General features: G+C 44.6%; 1 protein-coding gene across 3 annotated transcripts in view; it reads right to left on the reverse strand.

Annotated features, from left to right (window-relative positions):
* The window catches only part of LOC137431123 (cartilage oligomeric matrix protein), a 64,518-nt gene that overhangs the window by 32,886 nt on the left and 5,012 nt on the right, over window positions 1-26,620 (reverse strand). For all 3 annotated transcript variants that reach the window (XM_068122079.2, XM_078781491.1, XM_068122080.2), the window contains exons 6-15: window positions 25,903-26,019; window positions 25,084-25,186; window positions 24,952-24,975; window positions 24,558-24,640; window positions 24,383-24,434; window positions 21,862-22,028; window positions 19,029-19,169; window positions 16,584-16,661; window positions 2,726-2,878; window positions 552-656 (exon numbers count right to left, since the gene is read on the reverse strand). In XM_068122079.2, the coding sequence (XP_067978180.1) occupies window positions 552-656; window positions 2,726-2,878; window positions 16,584-16,661; window positions 19,029-19,169; window positions 21,862-22,028; window positions 24,383-24,434; window positions 24,558-24,640; window positions 24,952-24,975; window positions 25,084-25,186; window positions 25,903-26,019 (1,023 nt within the window). The remainder of the gene's footprint in view (window positions 1-551; window positions 657-2,725; window positions 2,879-16,583; window positions 16,662-19,028; window positions 19,170-21,861; window positions 22,029-24,382; window positions 24,435-24,557; window positions 24,641-24,951; window positions 24,976-25,083; window positions 25,187-25,902; window positions 26,020-26,620) is intronic.

Consider the following 26,620-nt stretch of genomic DNA (forward strand, 5'->3'; position numbering starts at 1 on the left):
AACTGGTTGAATGAGTGATTTTTATATTGCAGGCACTTGCAACTCACCACAGGTGAGTTCAATTCCAAAGTAAAGGAGAATCACCTGCTTGAAATCCAATTATTTCTAACAACTTCTAAAAGGTGCCAATAATATTGTCCGGGCCATTTTAGGATTTCTGTGTGGAATAAGCTAAGATTTAGTGGTTTTTTTTTTTTTTTGCTTTTTTTGTTTTGTTCCACTGAAAACCAAAGAAATATTTTTGTGGATTCCAAAAGATTTTATAATTTCAACAATTTTCTGGAAGAAATGGGAATTATTTGAAAAAAATTCAAGCAAGGGTGCCAATATTTTTGGCCACGACTGTATGTCGAGAAATACCAATAAATAAAAGCTGACCTTCTGTCCTCTTGCCTCATATTCATATTTTGATCTCAAATCCAAATTTCTTCAGTTTATAGCAATAATAACAAATTAGACGTCACTGTTCCAATACTTATGGAAGGAACTGTATGCACATTCAATATGAAGAACGTTCCCCTAACACTTTGATTACTTGTGCAAATAGTTACCTTTTTGCAGGTAAGTGAACTGCAAGGCAAGGCCTCATCTGGTATGCTGTCTATATCAGTGTCAGGCCCACAGATGTAGCCATCTCCAGCCGAGCCAACATTGCACTGCAAAGATTTTACATCACATCATGTTCTTTTTCACTACAATTACAACCCTAACCCTAACAAACAACACTCGGTATGTGCATTACGATAATACGTAAATAGTTTAGGCTATCCATAATAACTTGCATGTTTCAATACTCATGACGAACTATCTATTCAATACTATTAAGTCTCCCTGAAAATACATCCCAATAATTGACGCCGATGTAGAGGTTACATCCCTTTAACAAGAGAAGCATTAAATCTGCAGCTCTCGGTAATCTATGGCCGCGGTTTACCCGCTTGACTAATGTATCATCATATAATGTGCACAAGTATTTTTAAACCAGGAATTCAATTTGGCTGTCCCATTCTAGCCATTTAAATGTTAACATTTTCAAACTTCTCTTACGCTAATGATGCGTCAGGGTGGGATTAAAAGGTCAAAAAGTAGTCTTTACAGCCAGCACCCATACTAAGAATATGGATTTCAACCAAAGAGGATTGACTCGCTTCCTTTTCGGTCATAATGCATAAATGTACCAAGGCCGTCCCCAAAGTTTCCTTCAAAGTGGCTCATCCTGAGATAAAAGGTCACCTGTCGTGATTTTTGGATGGCCAGGTGCAGTTAAACTACAGCACCATTGCCCCTGCTTATCGCTCTCTCCTCCTCTTCCTGTTTGTTCAATACCTTGCTTGTTATGCCATATACTTATAATCTGTACACTGAATGATGTTATATATACTAGGGCATGCCCGTACTATATCTATATCTAAAATTATATCCCCCCCCTCTATTTACATGAAATGGTTTGGTCCAAAGCGAACGGCTTGCGAGTACGGTGACAATCCCCCCCCCCTCTATTTACATGAAATGGTTTGGTCCATTCGCAAAGCCAAAGCGAACGGCAGTTACGAATCGCAGTTACGATGAATCGCAAATTAGTTTTAATTAGTTTTAAAACATAGTTTAACGGCAACATAGTTTGCCGACGGGAAATAAATGAATACGCTCTCAAATGTGCCATCCGAGGCAGAGTCTGTTCGCCACGTTCGGCACACGTGATAGCTCGCTGCTCTCTGATTGGTTGAATCGTTTTTTGGACATAGCTCGGTAACTACTTCTGCGATTAATTTAAAACCTTGAAAAGGCACATCCTCGGGTCCCCAGCAATATACCTGGCAAGTTTCAAGTATATCGGACCGGTAGTTGTCGAGAAACAGCGGTCACAGACAAACATACAAACAAACATACACACAGAGATTAGTGGAATTATAGATAGATATATGTATATATATAATCATTTGGCCCAGTAATCAAGAGTTAATCTGTCTGTTGGGGGTGGAGAGGGGGCTGTATTTGATAAAGAGTACTGAGCCATTGTGTACTAGTATTATGCAGGGGACAGTGTATCAGTGGCATAACAAAGATGATGCAACCAGCAGCTAGGTGCTTCATACGTCACAATTAGACTGCTTTATTGTACATGTATGTTATTATTTGTACATTCCCTAAAATTGCTTGTTTGTCTGTTAAAGCCGCATGTATTATATCAACCACGAGAATGCTGGCAGGATAGCGTACAGGTACGCGCACTCATCTTCGCGCTGTCTAACATGGATTTGAATCTGGATCCAGCTATACACAGTTATTGTGGTGTTTCATATCCAGGGTGAGGAATCAATGTCCCTCTGCTGGACGTTAAACTGGGGCGTCCCGTCTGCCAGCATGAGTTGGTGGTATCCTTCACCAAGAGGAGGTGAGCTGTCGGCAGCACTATTAACAAATTCCAAATTCCTGCTCTGACCTACAGGGGGCACTGCATCAGCAGCACAAGCTGCACTCCTCAGCAAATTATGCTATCTGGAGCCATGTGCTGCATTTGAAAGAATAAAGAAGAATCAACCTCGAGGAATTGCTTACTGTAAATAAAAAAACTGTAGTTTAACACCTTCATCACATGTAAGGTCATTTTGTGTTCAAGTAAAAGGGATTTTTAAGAAGATTCCCCCAAAACTATGATGTAACATCATGAAAATGAGAAACTTTTGCTCACGAATCCTTCTCAATACCACCCAGGGAACCTCACATTGCACGAAATGTCTCCATTCCTTTGAACCACACAAAAAGCATTGGCATGGCAGGGGTTGCGCAGGCCATTGGGGCAGGTATTGAGGAGCCGACAGCCAGTTGTCTGGTTCCCGGAGTAGCCATCTTGGCACGAACCACAGTAGAACGAACCCTAATGGAAGTGACGGTGAATATTCAACAAACTGCCATAAAGTTTGCACAAGCAGAATTCACTTATACACAGCATGCAGTTCATTTCCTGCAATGGATAAAGAGATAACAAGGGATTTACCCTGATAAGGCCTTTGGCTCATTTTACTGCGCTATACGTCTCACCTCGGAATATCTATCTACATTATCCTTGTGAAATACACAACCAAAAATATCGCATTGTCAAAATTATGAATCAAAGTCTAAAAGGCCAAAAAAAAAAAGAAAGAATGAAAAACTTAGTGGGGTGTGTGAAGAAGATAGACAGAAGACTGCCGTTTGGTCCCACATGTTCAAAGGCATGATGATGTTGTTGAATACTCCATCCTTTTCTTTCATGTATTTCTACATTGTGAATTATGCAGCTCAATTCATAATATGGCTCATTAATCGATTCAGAATTATTTTGTAAAAAAAAATCTTTTTTAAATTCCACTTTGACATTAATGGGGTTATTATGTGTAGATCAGTAACAAAGAAATCTCAATTTGCTCAATTTTAAATTCAAGCTGTAACAGCAAAATGTGAAAAAGTTAAGGGGTGTGAATACTTTCTGAAGGCACTGTCTATACATATACGTATACATATATCTTCACGAAGAGTTGGTGAGCTGTTGCTGGTATCCTGAACAAATTCCAAATTCCTGCACACTCGATCGAGTATCCTACGTCAGAATTGTGACTCCTCCAGGATTGTAACCCTCACCAAGAAACTACTTTCGCAGAACACTTGTGCGTGCAGAACCTGCTTCACCTACAATCAACCCCTCAACTGTTCCGTCAAGGTAGTAAGGTTGTTTGTGTCGTTTTTCTCTGTACTTATCTATATAATAAAGCAGGAGTGTCTGTCTGTCTGTCTGGCTGGCTGTCTGACCCATGAACTACTCCCTCAGTTTTAGGGCTAGCCCCACCAAACTTTCTGTGCAACCTTTTGGGTCCCAGCAGGTGTCTTAAGGTGGGTGGGAGGTTTAATACATTTCTCAGTACAATTATTATTTTGAGATCTCACCCATACGAAGTGTTACGTATCTGCCCTTGCTCGCCAGCAAATCAGTGTGTATTGCTTATCACGTTAGAATGGCATTTGTATTAGTTTACCTCACAAATGATTGATTGTAACATTGTATTTTGTTATATTAAAGTTATGGTATTAATTTGTGATTGAAATGATGCTGTTTGGGATGAAAATATAGAGATTGAGTTTAATGGAGAATGAGAAAATTATGTGAGACGCATCAAATGCGACAATTTTTTTGCTCACATTCGCAGATTCAGCATTGACCATCTATACTATAGAAACATTACCCACTTTCTGGTGGGCTCAGCTGCAGTAATTTTTTTGCCCAGGTCCTTCACGAACAGGCTGTCCATGCCTGATGTTCGACTGAAGGTGTCACAGGAATGTGGAATTTATTGGCTCATCGTTTCCCATTCACCATTTTTTGCCCAAGTCATTCACGAATTGGCTGTCCATGTCTGACGTTCGACTGAAGGTGTCACAGGAATGTGGAATTTATTGGCTCATCGTTTCCCATTCGCCATTTTTTGTGCAAGTAATTCACGAACTGGCTGTTCATACCTGACGTTTGACTGAAGGAGTCACAGGAATGTGTAATTTATTGGTTCATGGTTTCCCATTCGCCATTTTTTGCCAAAGTCATTCGTGAACTGGCTGTCCATGTCTGACATTCGACTGAAGGTGGCACTGGATTGTGGAATTTATTGTTTCATGATTTGGCATTAGCTGTTTCCGCATTGTCTGTTTGCATTTGGGCTTCCACCCATAGGTAGCATGGGTAATTTGGTCGTAATATATATACAGTCACGTGAAAAAGTAAGTACACCCCATGTAAAGTTTTGACTTTTTCAACATATTTCAACATACAGCTATTTGATCTTCATTTCAACAATATTGACAGATAACGGTGATATAATATAACAAATATCATGAAACATTTACATTTTGTAGTCCATTGTATAATTTAAATAAACATAAATGCAAGTTTCGCATGTGGAAAAAGTAAGTACACCCCTACATTTATCACTACTTCAAACACCTAAAATTACAATCAGGTGCACCGGCTCAGGTGCCAATGATTAGAACATCGTTAGAGAGGATCTTGGAGGAACCTGTCTTATTTAAACCTCAGACATTTAGTTTGGTTTGCTCTTTGTTGTTGAAGTGTGCGGCGTCACCGTGCCTAGATCAAAAGAGCTCTCTGAGGCCTTCAGAAAGAAGGTTATAGATGCCTACGAGTCTGGGAAGGGATTTCAAAAGATCTCCAAACAATTTGAAATCAATCATTCGACTGTCCGGAAGATCATCTACAAGTGGAGAAGATTCCAAACAACTACCAACTTGTTCAGGCCAGGCCGCCCCAGCAAGTTCAGCCCGAGAGCAGACCGCAAGATGCTGAAAGAAGTCTCTAAGAACCCCAGAATGTCATCACGGGACCTACTGGTAGCTCTTGCCACTGTTGATGTCAAAGTGCACGAGTCTACCATTAGAAAGAGGCTGCACAAATTTGATCTACATGGGAGGTGTGCCAGGAGGAAACCTTTGCTGTCCAGAAAGAACATCAGGGCAAGACTAAAGTTTGCCAATGAACATGTAGGCAAAGACCAGCACTTCTGGAACAATGTGCTCTGGACTGATGAGTCAAAGGTAGAGCTATTTGGCCACAGTACCAGAAGACATGTTTGGCGAAAACCAAAGACAGCATTTGACCACAAGAACCTGATACCAACTGTAAAGCATGGTGGTGTAATTATTATGGTTTGGGGCAGCTTTGCTGCATCAGGGCCTGGGCAGCTCACCATCATAGAATCCATGATGAATTCTTCATTGTACCAGAGGGTGCTTGAGGATAATGTGAGGCCATCTGTCAGAAAGTTGAAGCTCAACCGAAGGTGGACCTTGCAACATGGCAATGACCCTAAACATACCAGTAAATCCACCAATGAATGGCTGAAAAGAAAGAAATGGAGGGTTCTGGAATGGCCAAGTCAAAGCCCGGATCGAAATCCCATCGAGATGTTGTGGGGGGATTTGAAACGAGCTGTGCATGCAAGAAACACCTCAAACATCGCACAGCTGAAGGAATTCTGCATGGAGGAGTGGGCAAAAATTTCTCCCAGTAGATGTCAGAGACTGGTGGACAGTTATAAGAAACGCCTACTTGAGGTTGTTTCTGCCAAAGGGGGCAATACCACCTATTAGAGCCAAGGGTGTATTTACTTTTTCCACATGCGAAATTTGCATTTATGTTTATTTAAATTATACAATGGACTACAAAATGTAAATGTTTCATGATATTTGTTATATTATATCACCGTTATTTATCAATATTGTTGAAATGAAGATCAAATAGCTGTATGTTGAAATATGTTGAAAAAGTCAAAAGTTTACAGAGGGTGTACTTACTTTTTCACGTGACTGTATATATATATATATATATATATATATATATATACATACATATATATATATATATATATATATATATATATATATATATATATATATATATATATATATATATATATATATATTGTTGCGGATATGGGATTTGGCCTCCATATCCGCTTGTAAATATTCCCCTATTTCCCCAATACTCCCCAACTATCCCCAATCCCCCATTCCCTAGTCCCATTGTCTGTAAACAACACTCTGTAGAACCGACCTTCCCCTTTTTCCCCCATTAAATGTCGTGCCCAGGTTCACCGCATCTCACGTAGACAACTATAGGACCTCTTGCTAGTTATTCTTAGTCTATGTCAGTTAAGGACTCGTTTCCATTAATTCTGACTCTTCGTTGCACCAGAATGTGATTGTATGGCACCAGTAGTGAGTTTAGGACCTCCCCATACCTCCTCCCATCTTCCTCATGAAACAACAACAACAACAACAACAACAACAACAACTACAACCACAGCGGGGGCGGCGTGGCCGCGGTGCGGGGAGTGGGCGTCCTCACTCCGGCTCGGTTAGCCGCCATGGCCCATGTGCTCCAGGTTACCTCCAGGTTACGGGGTTACCACGAAGGGGCTGGCTGTCAGCTCCTCGTCAAGGGCGGAGCCCGGTAACCCCCCCGCACCCAATAAGAAGCGGCGGGCCGATTCCATCTGGGGCGGAGCTAACGAGCCGAGGGCGTGTCACTCCCCGCCGGATATACGCAGCGACTGACCGGACGTGACGTCAGATGCGCCCCCAGCTTGGAGAAAGAACGTCACCTTCTAGCGCTTAGAGAGACCTCCCGCATCTCTGGACCGGACCGGGTCGATTCTGCCCCTGAGCCAAGAGTGCACCTTGAGCCTCGACTACCTGCCCTTCCTTGCCATCAATCCCCGTGTGAGTCAGTTTTGTCCTGTTTATCTGTCGTCTGTCGGGGCTACTATAAGACCGTAATTAAGTGCCTATCTTCCTATGCTGTCTCTCTTGTCCTTGTAATCTAACGTTCCGAACTATTATAACCTCCTCCGGAGGTCTTGAGAACTGTACCCCTGGTGTCGTGTCATTTTAACCCAGCCGTTGTGTCCTTTCCTCAATTGATTTAGCGTAGCGCGACTCGGCCAACGTTCGAGTATAATCGGGTAAACTGTGCAGACGCGGTCATACCAAACCGCTCGGTAAACCAACATCCACAACCGCGTCTGTAACATTTGGTGTCGGGAAGTGGAATTCGATCCGGAGCGCGTTTCACACGCTCGAAATTATAACGGCGAAATTTGATTTTGTTTTACGAAAATAAAAACCCGAATTTTGAAAGTCGCGCTATGGCAGACCAAGACGGCTGGGTTCCGGTAAAAGAGAGTGAGGCAGGGTCGATCCAGGACCAAAATGAGGGACATAAGGAGAGCGAAGCAGTGAGGGTGGCAGGGTCGCAAAATAGCGTCGTCGCGCACGAGGAGGTTACGGGCGCGCAAAACGGCGCCTCGCACATGGCCACGGCGACCACGCCCGCGACCGTGGTAGCGCCGCTGGTAGATTTGAACCTTTTTTTAATACAAATGAAGGCCCTTATGGCCCAGAATAGCGAGAAATTGAGGGAGGACATGGGGTCCAATAGCGAGAAAATGAGGGAGGACATGGGGTCCAATAGCGAGAAAATGAGGGAGGACATGGGGGCCAATAGCCAACGGTTAGAACAAAGGATGGGGGCCCAGATCGGGGGGTTAGGGAGTAGAATAGAGGGATTAGACAATAGATTAGGGGAAATACAGGAGGGGTTAATGGGGGTAGAAAACAGAATGGCCGTTCAGGAGAATCAAATGGAAGGGATGAAAAAGGGGTTAGAGGGGTTAGAAAACAGTATGGAAGGCAAATTGAGGGACATGAGGGACCAAGCGGAAAGGGAAGTTAAACAAATGGAGCAGCGGATAGAGGGGGTCAGAATGGGGGTAGAGACCAAACTGGATGCTCACAGGGAGGAAATGGAGCAGATGAGGGTGGCATCTGGGCAGGAGATGCAAGTGATGGGAGAGGAGATCAGAAGAGGTGTGAGTGAGGAGGTCGGAGGAGTGCGCGAGGAGGTGAGGCACTGTAAGGAGCACATGGAGAAGGAGGTGAGAAAGGGGACTGTAAAGTTACAAGGGGGCATAGAGGACCTGACGCAGGAGGTGGAGCAGCTGACGGTGGGACAGACGGAGTTAGTGGAGCAGGTACAAAGGAACACTGCGGTAATAGGAGGGTTAAAAGCGACACAAAATGACCTAAAAAATGACTTCGTAGCGACGAAGAGGGAATGTCAGATGGTACGTGAGGGACTGACAACGAGGTTGGACGAGGTGATAGAGGTAATGGAGACGAAGGACCGGCAGGTGAGGACGCACATGGAAACAGTCAAGGTAGCCTTGGAGGACGAGCTTGAGGAGACGTACCGGGGAATAAAGGAGGTGAAGCAGAAATTAGAAGAAGTGGAAGAAGGGGTGAGCGAAATTAAGAAGCGACGGAGAGGGGATAAGAAAGAGATAAAAGAGGAGATAAAAGAATTGGTCCGAAGTCTGTGTTCGGATTGTGATGATGTGCTCATTAACCGGATGAGGGATTCGCAGGTGATGGAGGAGAAGCGAAGAGGAAGAGGACCCGGTGTAAGTGGTGACCAATATGGTCGTGCGTATGATGCGCCAGGTGATTTAAGAAGCTTGGGGATTGGTTTGGATCCGGGTGTCCGTGAGAGGCCATTGGTGAAGTGTGCGACAGGTCTGGTGTGCGAAAAAGGAGGTGTGCGAGAAAGTCCGACTCTGGGGTGTGTGAGGAAAAAGTGCGTGCCAAGGAGTGAGGGTGCTGGCGAGAGTGAGTCGGTCGTAGCGCGTGTGCGAGGGAGCACATGGAAGCGCGGTGTGGTAAGTGTTACAGAGGGTGTGACGGGAGAGTGTGCGCGAGAAAGGTGTGTGACGGACAGGTGCATGGGGAAAGAGTGCGCTGTCAAGAGGAAGGGTGAGTGCGCTGTCAAGAATGGAGGAGAGAGTAGTGAGAGTGACAAGGAGCATGAGTTGGTTGTGACAGGTGAGAAAGGATGCACACCTGGAATGGTAGAGCGTGAGTGGGAATGCACGCTGGAATTGGTAGTGAGGCACGTGGTTGGGTGTGCGAATGAGAGCACACCTGTGATTGTCACAGAGGAGGTGACAGAGGAGGGGGCGCGAAGAGGTGTGTTGGTGAGGTGTGCGACCAACGAATGTGTGCCAAAGTGTTCGGTGGTCAGGTGTGTGACCAAGGCTGTGAGTGGAATGAGGGTACCTGGGTGTGTAAGGAAAGGTACGAGGAGCATGGGAACGGCTGGATGTGTGAGCAAGGAACGGGCTGCGGGGTGTAAGCATGCAGGTGAAGCATCGACGTTAAACGGAGCAGCGGTTAGAACGACGTATAGCCGAATCGGGCCCTCGGTGCGTGCCGGGCCTCGCTTTGAACGGCCGCGTCCAGGCTCCACTAGGTGGAGCGGGCGGCTGGATAGGAAGGGTCGTCATGGCGACCACTTTTTGTTGAGGCATTCCGGCAGGTCGAGATCGAGCCATGGGATGGCTCCATGCCGAGATGGTGCGTGGGGTCTCGGGCCGGGTAAGCCCCCGTCCCTGCCCCGAATGCGGGACGTATCCAGCCGCTGGCACCAAACAACCCGCATTCATGGCTTGGCTTTACGAAGCCGGGCTTTGGACAGGAATTGGCGCACCGAGAGGCATTAGTAAGTAGACTGTGTGATGAGGATAGTGTTTTGGCCCCAAAATTAGAAAAAAAAAGCGAAATTTGATGATTGGCAAAGGATTGGTCGTAATGATTGGCAGATGATGAGCAGTGATTGGCAAAATTTTTGATTTGTTGAAATTTGATGTGCGAAATTGGTAGTGAGCGATGGGCCCGGTGGGTAAGGGGGGCATCCCTGCCACCATTCCCATGGTGGGGCAAATGCGCAATAGATTATACGGTGTAAGGCAGTGAAAACTAGCCCGGGTGGGTTAGGTTATATTGTAGGGATCTAGCGAAGATGACATTAGGTAACGTTAAGGTTAGTTAGTGACTGATACCTGTAGTGGGGACGCAGGTAGATTAGTGTGGATGATAATGACGTGGGAGCGCAATAGTTTAAAGGGACGACTGGGAAGCGCAAGTTTCAGAGGGGAGTAGTTAGATGAGATGATGCTGTGTGAGAATTGAACAGGTGTGATTGCACAGGTGTGCAACTGGACAGGTGTGTGGAGCAGTGTGTGAGTAGTGAGTGTGTGGATCAGCGCGAATGCGCTTGGGGAGAGAAGGGTGCAGGCGGCACCAAGAATGAGAGCACAGGTGTGCAAGTACAGGTGTGTGGAGAGAGTTGGAGTAAGTGGTACGGAGTGGTGTGCATGGTGCGAAGGTGTGAATGGGGGAAGAGTGGACCCCCATCACGGATACCCGGGGCGGGTAGTGTAAGTGTTAGGTAGAGGGTACAGGTAAATTGTGGTTGGATATTGGCATCTGTGGTGCGGGTGACAGAATGGTATTGTGGATGGGTGCATTAGTGTTGTGGAAATGGCTGGGCGTGTAGCCTGTTAGTGTGTGTAGTTGGTTGGGCACTCCACCACTGTGAGGATGTCGGCCAAGTGAGGCCGCAGGTGGGCTCTGGGAGCCGGTAGTTGTGGATGGGGCCCGAGGATCCGGAGGACGGACCCGGGTAGCCCAGTGCCAGAGAGGGCACCGAGTGGGGAGAGCGCCAGAGGGCCTTCCCCAGGTAGATAGGTTAGGGTAAGGAGCAGGTAAGCTCGGAGGCAACTGCAGTGGTGGGGGTGTGCAGGTGGGTAGACCCGCTGGGAGAGGTACACGTCGCGGCCCAGAAATTGTGCGAGGGCACCGGGAGATGAATCGGGGGAGTGAGACCCCAAATTGAAAAGCACCACAGTTTGGTCAATGGGAATTGGTTTTAGAACCCATAGTGTAAGTTGGCCAATGGATTGGCAGGGAAAGACCCCGGGTAATGTAAAGTTGTTAAAGTCATTTAGGAAATAGTTAGGATTGATGAACCTGTCGCACCATACGCAGCCACTTACCTGTGGTGATGATGACTCCACACCTGTGTTTTCTTTGTTCTGTGTGCAGGAAATGAGAATTGCTGTGTGGATTGGTGAGACGCATCACGACGTGGATGAGACATTGGGGTGATTCCATCTCTCCCTCCCTAGGAGGGACTGATGATGAATTGGTGATGGCAAATTATGATGTTGAGTTGGAGATGGCAAATTTTGATGAGAGTTGAAAATGGCAAATTTGATTGGTTAGGAGGGAGAGAAGACGAATTTGGTTTATGGGAGGAACGGGGAAGACAGTAGGGACGTTTGTTGATTAGTAAAGTAGATGTTTATGGGTAGTGTTGTGTTTTGTGGATACAGTAAGGGGTAAGGGAGGGGCCATGTAGGTTACCTGGTGGGGGGGGGGCGTACGGTAGGAACGTACCTGTCTCACCTGGTTCCCATGTGCCCCCAGTGTGCATCATCTTGTATTGCGTGCACTTTTGCGCCCTTACCACCTTACTCACTTGTCTGCTTCTTTTGTCTCCCACCTCCGAGGATCTGGCTTTGGGGCAGAGAGAGAGGAGAGAGAGGTGCTGGCTCCGCAGTTGTGGGCCTGCACTTTCGCTGCTTGCTGCCTGGATCGATACACCATATGGACCGCAATTTTGGTGGCCACCCACAATGGACCGCAGTTCTTTTGCGGCCAAGCACCACCCGTGGATGGACCTATGGGTCAACGTGGCACCTATGCCATACAGGTGAACCACTTATAGTTGGCCCCCTGACGGCCACAATACAGAAATGGACGCGGTTGGCGCCTTTCTTTATTTTTAAAGAAGCCAGAAGGCCAAGTGCACCACATGAAGGCAAGACCAGCGGCAGAACATCGGCCGGCTGCGACACCACACCATGATTATTAAACATTTTATTGGTGCACCGGATGGTGCTGACTGTGTGATGGGGTGGTGCTTTTGGTGCTTGGAAGGGGTGCTCTGCACATTATTAAAGGCCGTAAGGCCACAGAGCACTCGTGGGTTGGTGTATCGATGCTGGCATGCGTGCTCTCTCTATGCATAACATCTGCATGTGTTCCTCCAAAAACAGGTCCTGGATCGTAGTGTAAATATCAGCGTAGTCTTGTAAATAATGCTCCCTACCGGCTGTATGTTTAGTTTGCGAATTCTTTCCGCGATTCGGTTATCCTGTGGGTGTGTTTCTGTGAGGAGAAGGGTGCAACGTCGCAGGGGGACATATTTACTCATTTGTGAATATCTGTAAAACTGTCGCACTCAGGGTAGAGTTAATAGTAGAGGGAACTACATCTGAGTGCCACACTAAAATAGGTAAAAATTTATCGGGTCGGGACGCCCCGAGGGTAGAGAAGGGTGCAATGTTGCGGATATGGGATTTGGCCTCCATATCCGCTTGTAAATATTCCCCTATTTCCCCAATACTCCCCAACTATCCCCAATCCCCCATTCCCTAGTCCCATTGTCTGTAAACAACACTCTGTAGAACCGACCTTCCCCTTTTTCCCCCATTAAATGTCGTGCCCAGGTTCACCGCATCTCACGTAGACAACTATAGGACCTCTTGCTAGTTATTCTTAGTCTATGTCAGTTAAGGACTCGTTTCCATTAATTCTGACTCTTCGTTGCACCAGAATGTGATTGTATGGCACCAGTAGTGAGTTTAGGACCTCCCCATACCTCCTCCCATCTTCCTCATGAAACAACAACAACAACAACAACAACTACAACCACAGCGGGGGCGGCGTGGCCGCGGTGCGGGGAGTGGGCGTCCTCACTCCGGCTCGGTTAGCCGCCATGGCCCATGTGCTCCAGGTTACCTCCAGGTTACGGGGTTACCACGAAGGGGCTGGCTGTCAGCTCCTCGTCAAGGGCGGAGCCCGGTAACCCCCCCGCACCCAATAAGAAGCGGCGGGCCGATTCCATCTGGGGCGGAGCTAACGAGCCGAGGGCGTGTCACTCCCCGCCGGATATACGCAGTGACTGACCGGACGTGACGTCAGATGCGCCCCCAGCTTGGAGAAAGAACGTCACCTTCTAGCGCTGAGAGAGACCTCCCGCATCTCTGGACCGGACCGGGTCGATTCTGCCCCTGAGCCAAGAGTGCACCTTGAGCCTCGACTACCTGCCCTTCCTTGCCATCAATCCCCGTGTGAGTCAGTTTTGTCCTGTTTATCTGTCGTCTGTCGGGGCTACTATAAGACCGTAATTAAGTGCCTATCTTCCTATGCTGTCTCTCTTGTCCTTGTAATCTAACGTTCCGAACTATTATAACCTCCTCCGGAGGTCTTGAGAACTGTACCCCTGGTGTCGTGTCATTTTAACCCAGCCGTTGTGTCCTTTCCTCAATTGATTTAGCGTAGCGCGACTCGGCCAACGTTCGAGTATAATCGGGTAAACTGTGCAGACGCGGTCATACCAAACCGCTCGGTAAACCAACATCCACAACCGCGTCTGTAACAATATATATATATATATATATATATATATATATATATATATATACACAGACTTGGCATTTAATATGGAATATTTTTTTTTGTGGGGGTGAACTTACTTTTCAAGATGTCTTAGAACCAAAAGTTCATTGGAATTATGTTGAAATTATTCTAGATTTTGTTAATGTGACCTTTAAAAGATACAAAAACCACATTTGACATTTCGAAGCAAATAAATTGATCCTTGAAAGTGATGTAAACTGATATCGAACTCAATTCATGGACAGTACTGTGTTAAATTTCTGTATGTTTTCCAGAAGTATCTCTTTATTTTGCACATTAGCCAAAAAAATTTTGAACAAAAACAAAAGTTAAATTACGACTGGGATTACGGACAGTAAAATTACAGTTCAGTACTTCGTGTAACCCCCACGAACATTCAGGAGAGCACGTACACGTTGAGGCATGCTGTTCACGAGAATTGCCAAGGTTTGGACAGGAATTGCTTGCCATGCAGTGACAATAGTCTGCTGCAATTCACGCACAGAGGTGGGCTGCTGGTCCAACTTGTCGATTTGACGCGTTAATTCTGCCCACAAGTTCTCTAACGGATTCATATCCGGGGACATGGCAGGCCACTCCATATGCTCTACACCCGGTCAGCAAGAAAGTGTTGGATCATGCGAGCAAGATGAGGCCGTGCATTGTCATATTGGAAGACAAAGTTTCCTCGAAAGGCTGCACGAGCAAATGGAAGCAATGTTTCATCCAGAATGGCCCTGTACTTGAACTGGTTCAGGTTTCCATTCAGAACAACCAGGTCAGTTTTGCCCCGTGCATGAAAAGCAGCCCAAACGGTCACCCCACCACCTCCAGCTTGGACTCTTGGCACTATACAATCTTTGTTGTAGGCTTCATGCACTTGTCTGTGCACTCGGACGCGGCTATCTTGACGATAGACCAGAAATCTAGCCTCGTCACTGAGGATCACGTGATTCCAGTGTCCTGGCTGCCATTGTCGGTGCTCTCTGGCCCACTGCAATGGGCGCTGGCGGTGTTGTCTGGTCAGGCGTGGCTTTCTCAGGGGACGCCTGGCACGATAGCCTGCTTGAACCAGTCGTTGGTTGACTAGCCTTCTGGATACAGGCACATTTGTCAGTTGCTGCCACTCAGCCCTAAGCCGATTAGCTGACATGGTATGGCCATTGCGGACTAACAGGTGCAGCTGGCGATCATCCCTCCTTGTGGTTCTGCGGGGACGTCCTGGCCTCGGTATTGGAGTAGGGACACCCCTCTGAGCATTTCGTTTCAGGATCTTTGACACCTGACCTTGAGTGATGCCATACTGCCGAGCAATAGCACACTCTTTCATGCCGTAATTTCGTAAAGCCACCACTCCATGACAAACAGCATTGTCGAGTTGACGGACCATCTCCAGAGGAAGCGGCAATAACTTTTGGAGATGTGCAGCAGTTGTTTTCCACTAATACAGAACGCAACAACCATTGTATACCCGACTGTGAAGCCAATCGTCAAATGCACCTGTCCGTACATCTTGCCACGCCACCTGTGATATAATTCTGTTGTTGACTTCTTGCTGCGACAGACAATCAGTGACATGGTTCTTTTAACAAATAAATCACCAAAGTGTAAAAGAAACTCACCAGATTGATACACTGAGTTAAGAAAGTAAACCCAAGTCAAGAAAGAAAAAAAAATTCCATATTAAATGCCAAGTCTGTATATATATATTTTTTATTTTTTATTTTTTATTTATTTATGGAGCATATGGTACATGATTATTACTGTGATGATGATGACCATGACGAATGTGACATAAGCGGTCACGTTAATGAACCTTTGGAAAACCAGCGAGAAAGGGAAGAAAGGTGCCGGTCCAGGACGAGATGATTCCAAACGTGATGATAAAAGTAAATGTACGAATTATAATAGAGGGAAAGCTTAATAGTTGATGTCTTGAGTGTGTCTGTACTATCAAATGTTGGAAGGTAAGTGATGTCTAGACTGGTTATATGTATAGTACTTTGATGGGAGACCCCCATGCAATACTGAATGGGTATGCTGGATGAGGGATAGCAATATAGTTCATTTAATAGTGTTGATGTCTGAGCTACCTGGCGATCGATTTGCTCCCCTGTGAAGACGACTCCGACTAACACTGCCAGCAAGAAACTCGAATAGGGATATAAAGGCAGCTATCTCATCAGCATTTAAGTTGTGTTTAAAAAGGTAAGCCAATGTGTAAGACGACCTTACACACAACTTGTGCCTATTGATAAAATCAGATATGCAGGTTAATCATCAAAAAGGGATGTGGATGTCAAGTTAGAATGAGTAAATGGGAATTTGATACACTGCAGGTATGAATGGCCAGGTGACCTGCTCCTGTGATTAAATGCTCTTACTGAAAGGACTAAAAAGAGAAAAATAAATAAACAGCAGCATCAGTGAAGTTTCGTATGAAAAAACATCAAACGTTTGAGAATCCGCTTATTGAAAAAAATGGTTTATAAAGAAGAAAAACACGTGAACCATCAATCTCAAGAAATAAATAAAACGAATTAACACTTTTAAAAACAATCACCAACATTCTAAACCAAAGTTCGTCTTTCTCTGTTATCATAGAAAAAAATGAAATGAGGGAAGGAACCAAAACAAGTATCGATTCATGAACAATTTATAGCATATTATTTGGTTACCTGTGTATTGATGCAGATGGAGTTTGGAACACATCCGCCATTTCTGCCGTCATCACATTCATCTGTATCAGTACACACCTACACACACACACACACACACACACACACACACACACACACACACACACACACACACACACACACACACGTTATAAATACGAGTGGGCTGTTGGTCCATCGTACCAAATTTTCATTGTCACGGCCTCGTAGCAAACCTGCCTGCTATAATGCATTTGCATGACTTTCGCCAAGTCCAGATGTGCCTTGGCCAGGGTGGCAGGGATGGGGATTATACGTTTGTTATTAGTTTTGCCAAATTATACTAATATTATTATTGTTGTTAATATCAAGAGTATTAAATAATAAATGCTTTGTTACAATGTTATGTTTGTTTTTGTTATTTTGAAATTAGGAAGCAATGTCATGGAAGGACCTATTAAACTGCTCTATACACCTTAACAGGGCACGCATTTAGAAACATGGGAATTCTTCTGGATTATTTGTAGGTAATTAGCCTAATCAGATCAGGAGATCATAACAATCATTTCGGTGTATCACATTCCACATCAGAAAGCTCCAGGTAGAACTCCACAAAAAACACGCTACACACACACACACACACACACACACACACACACACACACACACACACACACACACACACACACACACACACACACACACACACACCTTATCCATTTATAGTAGAAATAACAGGCTTGTAATGAAATTTTTTCCTGTGCCATCGCTCCATATGGAGTACCCTACTACTGCACTTCGTGATAACGACGCCCAAAATAGTGGCCATACATCTAGTGTAGGTGAACCTAAATTAAAATTGAACTGAGAACTTCTAAAATTAAAAGCAAATGTAGAATGAAGAACTAGTCCTGCTGGTAAAGGCTAATATCTATCTGCTTCGGTGGACAGGTAAAACAATGGATGATATCAACAGGAAGTTGACAGTATATGCTAACTGCTTTGGGAAGCAAGAGCTCACTTTGGGAAGCAAGAGCTCACTTTGGGAAGCAAGAGCTCACTTTGGGAAGCAAGAGCTCACACCCTAGCCAAAAAAGCTCACATTTTGGGCATTAATCCTTTGTCAGAGCAAACCCCACAAATGTTTTGAGGGGCATAAGTTAGAATCTCACATTCCTCATAAGTACATTCTTACAACAGCGGGTCCGTTCCCTTTGCCCGGTTCGAGTGCCGCAGGTCGTGTCAAAACGACCGCAACTGCCAACCAAGTTCACGGTCCCAAGCAAATTTCCGGGCCTGTTTGCTACATTACAATGCTCAAGGACCGTGGAATTAACTGAGCGAAGCGCCGATGGATGCCGGTGTCTGATCTAATTCAGCCGAGCAAACCTATAGGTCACGAGCACGGTCTAAAGCAGTTTGAACAACTCTATCATAAAACTGTACCTTTTGAATACCCTTGACACACTGCGACAAACTCCTGCTCCAATTGACTATCACATTGACGATCGTGGAGCGGCTTGCGTGCCCCGATAACCCAATGAGCTATACTGGACAGGTCTAACCAAACCAGGCAGGTCAGAGGGTAGGGGACAGACAAAGTAGAGTCAAAACCTTGAGGAGTAAACCTCAATGCCAAAAATCCTGATGTCGGCAGCAGGGCCTCAGTAGTTGAAATGGCAAAGGAGGAAGACTTGTTACCCGGCATTTCAACAATAAAGATCATAAATTCTTGACAAAAAGAATACTGCGTACTCATGTAGAACTTGCGAACCCATGAGTATAATTAGCAACCGGAAGACACTATGACAATGGAAAACCATAACTCTTGTCTGATCGAGATAGACCCGATGATGATCAAAAAACTACAACCAGCCTAAATCACCAAACGAAGCAGCCAGAAAAAACGGAATTCACCCTGAGACCAAATGGATTTAATAAAAGCAAATGGCATGGTGGAAGGATTTTACAAGAATGAAGCAATACACAAAAATAATTAATGAAGCAACCAACAATAAAATCACCCCTCAGCCCTCACACCATCTTTGCCCTCAAACAAACCAAACAAACGAATGGGATATCTTATCTGACTAGCTTATAAAGACCTCATGCACACCTCAGGAGACAAACATAGGGATTGACAGGATAATGAAGAGAGTTGGCCGGGTAAACACAGATAATACGTCACGCTTATACTAAACAAACACTAAGAAATAACTAACGTTGTACTAAACAGTTTTACCCCACTCGGACCATTTCCACAACACTGTTAAATTTTGTACATCTTTCATGAAAGATTTTCATGAAAAATGGCCTCTAAAGGTGGTTTTTTTTTTTTTCATGAAAGGTACTTATAAGTTTCTCATTAGTCGTAACTCACTCAAAATAATTTTGTTCAACATGGTCCTTCACAATCTTTCTACAGAGCCGCTCATTCCCACCGGTATATTTAAGTGGTTGTCCAACCTGCTGATGTGTGCTTGCATGCACAAGTCCCATTCCACGCACTCTGCCCCCAGAGTAGCCCATTGGACATGGATCACATGTGTAACCAGGCTCAGTGTTCACACATCGAGAACCAGGGAAGCAGGGGTTCACCAACTTGCACTGCAACAGCAATTATGGCACATTATATATAAAATGATCATGGCATGATAATCAACATAACCTTCACAACCCTCTCACCCCCCTCATTGCATACTGGTGCATAATATTATTGGGGGAAAATGCCAAGGGCATAGAAAAGGCCCCTTTATATAGTATGTGCCATGTGGAAAACTATAGAAAAGAAGGGACATTCCATCGCTTGTAGAAAATGCCAAACAATATAAAATAAGGGACATTCAAAAAAAATCTCGTGTGCATGCTGGACTACCCTTGTGTTCTTAGGAGGAACCAAGTAATGCTCTAGAAAAGTTCATATAAAGTGGCGCCCTACATATATCGGTTAAAATACATTTACTTCTTCATGCAGCTGTATGAATCAAATTGGCGCCCCATTGTATAAACTTTTCCAGAGCATTACTTAGTTCCTCCTAAGAACACAAGGGTAGTCCAGCATGCACACGAGATTTTTTGAATAATAGATGACTTTGAACACAAGTCACATGCATTTCACATTGAAGAGAGCAAAGGAAGAAATAAAAGGAATGTTCAGGTGATTGGTTGCTTGCCATTGACTTGTCTCGGTTTGATTGAGTCTGTCTTAATTAAAACCCGCAACAACTATCGGAGATGCCTCTTCGTCGTGGTTGTACCCCCCAATGCAAGTCGGGGGCCAAATCTTCCCCATTCTTTCCTGCTGCCCGGATTTGTCAGGGCAGCGCGGTCACGGTCGGAGAGCTGAACGGTCCCCATGGACCGGCCCTCTCCCTCTTGTCTCTTTTCTCTCCCTCTATTTCTCTCTCTCTAACTCTGTCATGGTCCTGACTTTGTGAAGGCAGGGTACACCATCCTGGATGTGGTGAAACTCTGGGTCGCTCCTGTGAGATCGATCGGCTGTCTCCGTGCCGCGGGCTTGTTCGAGAGAACTGTCCGTGGCTATGCAATAACAACTTCAACTAAAAACCACCATCCTGGTATGGTGTCAGAGGGGCCACTGGAGGGCAAAGGGCCGTTGCATAAAGTTGCCTTATCCTTAAGAAAAGATTTACCTTAAATCTTTGACACTTTGACAATATCTTACACTGTGATTCCCTCGCGAAGGATTTCCGTAAGGGACGTTGCATAAACAACCCTTAGTAAATCCTCAAGTAAGGATTTCCTTAAGGTTGAGGAAATCCTTAGGAGCCGTTGCTATGCTCGGCAACCAATCAGATTGGAGATAGAGAGAGGCATCCAAAAGCAAGAACACATAATTAATACGTGATTTTACATGATGCTTGTTATATTGCCGCATACACACTTGTTATATGTTGTATGGGGAAAACGTGCTTCCGGATGAAGGAGGAATAAAATGATTCTTGTATAAAATTAATTTGATTTTCATTGAGCGTTTTATTGTCAATAATGTGTTCATGTGTACAGTAAATGATTGGAAACTTTCTGAGAAAGTGAAAGTTTGAAATTATGAACTTAAGGAACTTAAGGAACATTTGATGCAACGTTCCTCGGATTAAGGATGTCCTTATGGGAAAACTTATGGAAATATTTAAGTAAATCCACAAATCTTTCCTTAAGGATGCTTTTTGCAACCGGGCCTGTCTTTTGGATGTGGACGCAAAGGCAGATGTTGATTTAGATTGGGGATGATAACATATCATTGTGTCTCTCAAGAGGAGGTAGAGACAAACTAAATCGTCCCTAAGACAAACTACATCCACCTGCAATGTTTTCTCACCACTCCCCTCCCCCCCCCCCCCCCATAAACCCAATCTAACCCAACCCTCTTACTTGGAGATGCCGGTTACTGTGTATCCTCCCCTCCACTCACCCCTTTTTTATTGTTACCTCACTTCCTTGCTTAAGCCTGGTGTTGGCTTAGCTGTTAGGGTGCCGGCTTGGGATCCTAGGATCCTGGGTTTGAATCCCGGTCGATCGATGAATTAACGCCAGGGGGGTTGACTCAGCCTGTCATCCTTCCGAAGTCGGCAAATTGAGTACCAGTTCACTGGTAATTACCTGTGTGTCGCAAGACGCAACCAACAGTGTTGGCGGCAGGAAGGGCATCCGGCTGTAAAACATTGCTTCAAAAAGGGGGACCGCGGTGCCCAAAAAAGGCCAACTCCTGCTCTGCGGGGAAAAATGGCCTCTAAAGGTGGTTCTTCCTTGCTTGTTGTATCCAACTGTGGCCCCACTAGCACTACATTGCCCTTTCACTCTTTGCCACCTGGCTCTTCCACAAGCCTCGAGTTTGTATATCAAAAGAAAAAGTTATCATTGTTGTGCCAATAACAGGAAGTTGTTGGGTTTTCAGAGAGTAAGTTGTGCCAATAGCATACAGCAGACACAGTGGCGTAATGGTTAGGGAGCACTCTCTCTGATTCTGGAAGTTCGAGGGTTTGAATCCAACGCTGGCCAAGTCATTCCAAAAACGTCAAAAACTGTAAGTGTTGCTTCCTTGCTTGACCCTCACCATTTAAAAGGATAGAGCATAGACAAACAACCATATGCTGTTTGAATCCCGGTGCCCATGGCTTGATGGGCCTAATGTTATCCTGCTGCATTGAAGTTCCCCGTAAGGGAAGTCGTATTATTTCATAACTTTAGCTGTCTAAAGTTCACTATTTACAAGTAATTTGATGAATTGTTTTGTTAACTCAGATGAGACCAAAGAGTGCAAGATGGTTACCAATCTAACCTCATCAATGTCAGCACAGTGTGTACCATTCCCATGGAGGCCCGGCGGACAGGGCCCACAGCGCACGCCATCAGCAGTGTTGGAGCAGGGAACACCAGGATAGCAGGGATTGGACATGCAATCAGGTTTGCGATCAGCAACGAGTCCTGGGCCAGAGCCATGGTAACCTGTAAAAAATAATGTATACGTGCGCTTACACATGAGAAATGCCCACACACACCATCAGACTGACGAAATAGTGAAAAGACAGAGAAGGGAGGACAGCAGAAAATAAATATTAGTGTAAGGGAATGTAGAAGGAGTGGGGAGAGAAGGGGAATGGTGTCAGGAGGAGATGGAAAGGAAAAGAAGAGATATTTATGGAGCAGAGGCCTGAGGAGAGAGTGGCAGGGGCGCAGGGTGGTGAAGGGGACGTGAGACGTCTGAAGTCAAATATTCTGCCATCTTTCCGTACATAATAAATAGCCCAGGAGCATTAGCCAAAAATGAAGGGGAAGCCTAGAAAAATTAGTAGAAAACTGATTTTTTGCACAGAGCTCCAGAATGTCATGTGGATACCCATAGTACAAAGTCCCACGAGTCCCACCTTGTGGCATTTTCAAAATTCAAGATGTCTGCCGGTTAGACGGAAAATGCATAAATTGCTATAACTTCAGCCTAGAACCTCATAAAAGTATACTTTTTATGTCTAAATAGATTTTTTAGCATCCTAGGATTTCAATAGAATATCTTTCAGTGACCTCAGATAATGATATGCAGAGATAATCCAAGATGGCTGACAAAATGGCCGCCACCGTAATGCAAAAAATGGTGACAACTGGGATTGCCTGAGTGTTTTCTCTCGATCTAAAAGCACTCAACAAGAAATAGCGAGAGTGGGAGAGCTGTTTCTGCTGAAGCTGTATGGAGCAGCTCGATCGAAGTCACTGGACAAACACCGATATCTCATGTACTTCCGATCAATCCATAGAACATCTTTGACGTCATCTGGTTTCAAGCTGGAATCACTCCCACCTACTTCGGCAGCTACCAAATTCCACAGCTACAGAGCATACCATGCTGTTCAGCAGTGGCAGGGGAATGAACTGCTGCCAACTGAGTGGGGGTGGCAGTACAGAGAGGGACTACTTGTTCCAATCGAGACCGATAGGCCTGTCGCCCCTGAGAAAGTGCTGAAAATGATATCTTGTGGATGCAAGGCGGGGTGTGGAAAACGATGCACTTGCTACAAGTCTGGTCTGGAGTGTACCCTCTTGTGTACTGTTTGTAATGGCCACAATTGCAAAAACTCTCGGGACATTGATTTAGAGGGTGATAACAGTGTTTAAGTCAGGAATAAGAAAAGTGACATTCAGTTAACACGGGACTGTCCAAAACACTAGAATCAGGTTGGGATGACTGGGATCAAAGAGTTGGCCTGCTTTTGTGTCGTATTGTAATTAAATGTCAAATCCCCATGTGTTGTTTACCTCTTGCAGGCCTTGTGGTCACAATGTGAAACATTTTGCATTAAATAAAATAATAGCAAATTAAACTTATCATGATTTTGATGTTTTTTTGCATTACAGCAGCGGCAATTTTGTCAGCCATCTTGGATTATATCTACATATCATTATCTGAGGTCACTGAAATATATTCTATTGAAATCCTAGTGTGCTAAAACATATATTTAGCCACGAAAAGTACACTTTTATGAGGTTCTAGGCTGAAGTTATCCATATTTATGTATTTTCCATCCAACCGGCGGCCATCTTGAATTTTGAAAATGCCACAAGGTGGGACTCGTGGGACTTTATATTGTGGGCATCCACATGGTATTCTGAAGCTCTGTGCAAAAAATCAGCTTTCTACTAATTTCTTCTCGGTCCTAACCTAATGCTCCTGGGCTAAAATAGATAACCCCTTTTCTTCTCCAAGCAGGGATTGGCAATTAAGTGTCCATGACAAACACCGAATGACGCGTACGGATCCTAACTTCATGAAGTTTCCGGTTATAACCAACCTGGCTTTGGACAGCCATTGAAAACTTCAAGCAAGTGCTGCACGAAATCCTACTTTGGGAATTTACAATATTCCCATGAATAATAGCTGGAATGGACATTCCACAGTTATAATATGAATTATGTGGGTCTCATAGACCCGAGGCCTGTAAGACTCCCTAATCATTAAAATAAATATATAAATGTGACTCGAAAGACATGAAGGAATCCCTGAGAGGTAACCAACCGATGAGGTCATAAGTCTTTACAAGTTGTGTGAACTATAAAGTGTGACTTTCATGGAATCTCAAGAATATATTCTTTAGTACTCAAGAAAATGTAGAATAGAGGGGAAAGAGGGGAGAGGAGGAGACGGGGGAGGGCAGGGGAAGGGGCATGTGGCCCATCATGCCTGTACCATATCCACATTTCTTTAACCCTTAACCTATCTGTAAATTCCTTCAACATATCAATTCATTCCAGAAGGTCATTCATTCCTGTAGGACTAGTTTCCTCGTGTGTGGTGTGTGTGAACGACATACCACAGGCCTGGCACTCCAGTATCACGTTTCGCAGTCGGGACATCTCCATAGACTGCGGGGTCACAAGGGATACCAGCATTTAACCCTGTGCTCAAATGCACCATTTATAATGCTCCAGGTACATACCATGTCGAATATAGTGGCAATTCCAGGTGAACAAAAATGGTACATCCACCTGATCTTGGATTTCTTTCCGCAACTCCTGCAGCGTTTCAGTCAGTAGTCCAAAGTGTTTTACCAGCTGTTTACCCATATCACCTGCATGAGCACATTCAAGAGGAACTTAACATGAAGAAGAAGAAGCAGGTAGAGAAGTTATATTTGCCACTAAAAACGTGAAAATCGAATTGTTAAAATGATGCCAAAAATCCAACTCAAAGAAAACGTTTAATCAAAAGGAATGTGTGCGACGTAAATAGGATCCCAATAAAATTTACAAAACGTGAATTGTATATTTTCAAAATCGATTTAAAAAAACTAATTTACAAAAAATACAACACAAATTGTAAGCAGCAAACGAGGAAGAAGAATCATCATTTGGCAGTGAAAGTGCAGAAAAGAGAACTCACGAAATATCGCTTCATCTCTTCCAACTGTAAAGGAGGAGTTAACGTTACTGAGGGTAACGCAAACACAAATACTACGTAAATATGGTTTAGTCAAATCTGCGTCCATTATATAGTGAACCTGATTTTACTCACCCACATTGGAGGTCGGGTTCTCCTCTCGAATCTCACAGTCTTGGAGCCGTCCCACCGTAGCCAACGACCCTCCGAAGACCCAGCGCAGGTCGCTCAGGGGAGCCTTGAGGATGTATGGAGTGGACCGTGAATGTTTCCTTTATTAACATGGCTTAAGTCAAAGCACGAGCTTGCAGGAGAGTTTCGAGATCTACGCACTCACCTGTATGGATGCTGGATCATCTGGGTTTCAATCCCGACCCAGCTGGAATGCGGGATGGGGCTATGTGTACGGAGACTAATCTCCCTGGTTAAGGATAACCAGGTGCTGTTGTGCATCCTGACATCAGCACTTTGTTTTCCGACATGCCTTTCATTTCGAAGAACCTGAAACTAAACGGATTTGGTCGGGAAAGTTCACCAGGTGAGGTGAACCAATTGTAATTTCACCCACCTGGCCAGACCAACTCATCCTCCTGAAGGGCGTTACAGAGCATGGCCAGAGATTTATATTTTTGCCAATCTGAGAGCAAACAGAGACATCAGACCCGTTCAAATGGACAATCCCATTTATCGAGGTTTGTAATATTTTAATTCAACAGTCTGAAAGGAGTTCGAGCTTCGAACTTGTTAACTCAGAACCCCAGGTCTCCATTTTCAAATCTCAACTTCACATGTTATAAACCTTCTGTTTATAATCCCGCAAACCTCAGCGTGAGTTCCTACTCCTCAAGGCCGACGCCCATCTTTGAGACGTTCCCGTTTCCGCAATCTTTATAAATTCCTATTTCGTTAAAGGTGAACAAACACAGTCTTTATATAATCACCCAACCATCTCACCTGACCACGAACAACCGTCCGTGTCCCAGTGCGCATCTCTATTGAACCGCTCGGGAATGCCAGGTGAGGACGAGGGAGATCTGGGAGATGGTCCATGAAGTGACAATCCATAAAGACCTGAGCAGGAGCACACACCATGGGAACCCATTACGTGTAAGTGTACATGTATCATGTATCGCAGTAACATCAATTGTGCTCGGCTCGGATTTTGGGTTTTAGAGCCGCTTTCAGGTCATGGTGCTCATGGTGAATATTCATACATCTCGTGCAATCTGGAATATATTATATATATATATATATATATATATATATATATATATATATATACACATTAGGGTGGTCCAAAAATGCAAAAAAATCACTTTTTTATCTGGATTTTGATGCTCTATTGGATTATTGTTAGAAATGGTCTAAATCATTCACCCAAAAAATATTTTGCATCTGAGTCATCTATAAACTCATACACACTCAACATATAAATTTGTCATTTTGGTCAATTTTAATGACTTACAAAGACTTTAGAAATATTTTTTTCCTAAATAATGTCATTGATGGTACATACATACCCCTGTGAAGTCCTCATGGTCGAAACATGAGTCAGACATATATGAACATGTTTCAAACATGTTTCAAGCATTGTCAAACATGTTTCGACCATGATGATTTCACACTCACAGGCGCAAGCGCATGCAAAAAGTCATGAACCACAAAATGGCTT

The sequence above is a fragment of the Myxine glutinosa genome, chromosome 7 (genome assembly GCF_964187855.1).
Source record: "Myxine glutinosa chromosome 7, kmMyxGlut1.1, whole genome shotgun sequence".
NCBI classification, from domain to species: domain Eukaryota; kingdom Metazoa; phylum Chordata; class Myxini; order Myxiniformes; family Myxinidae; genus Myxine; species Myxine glutinosa.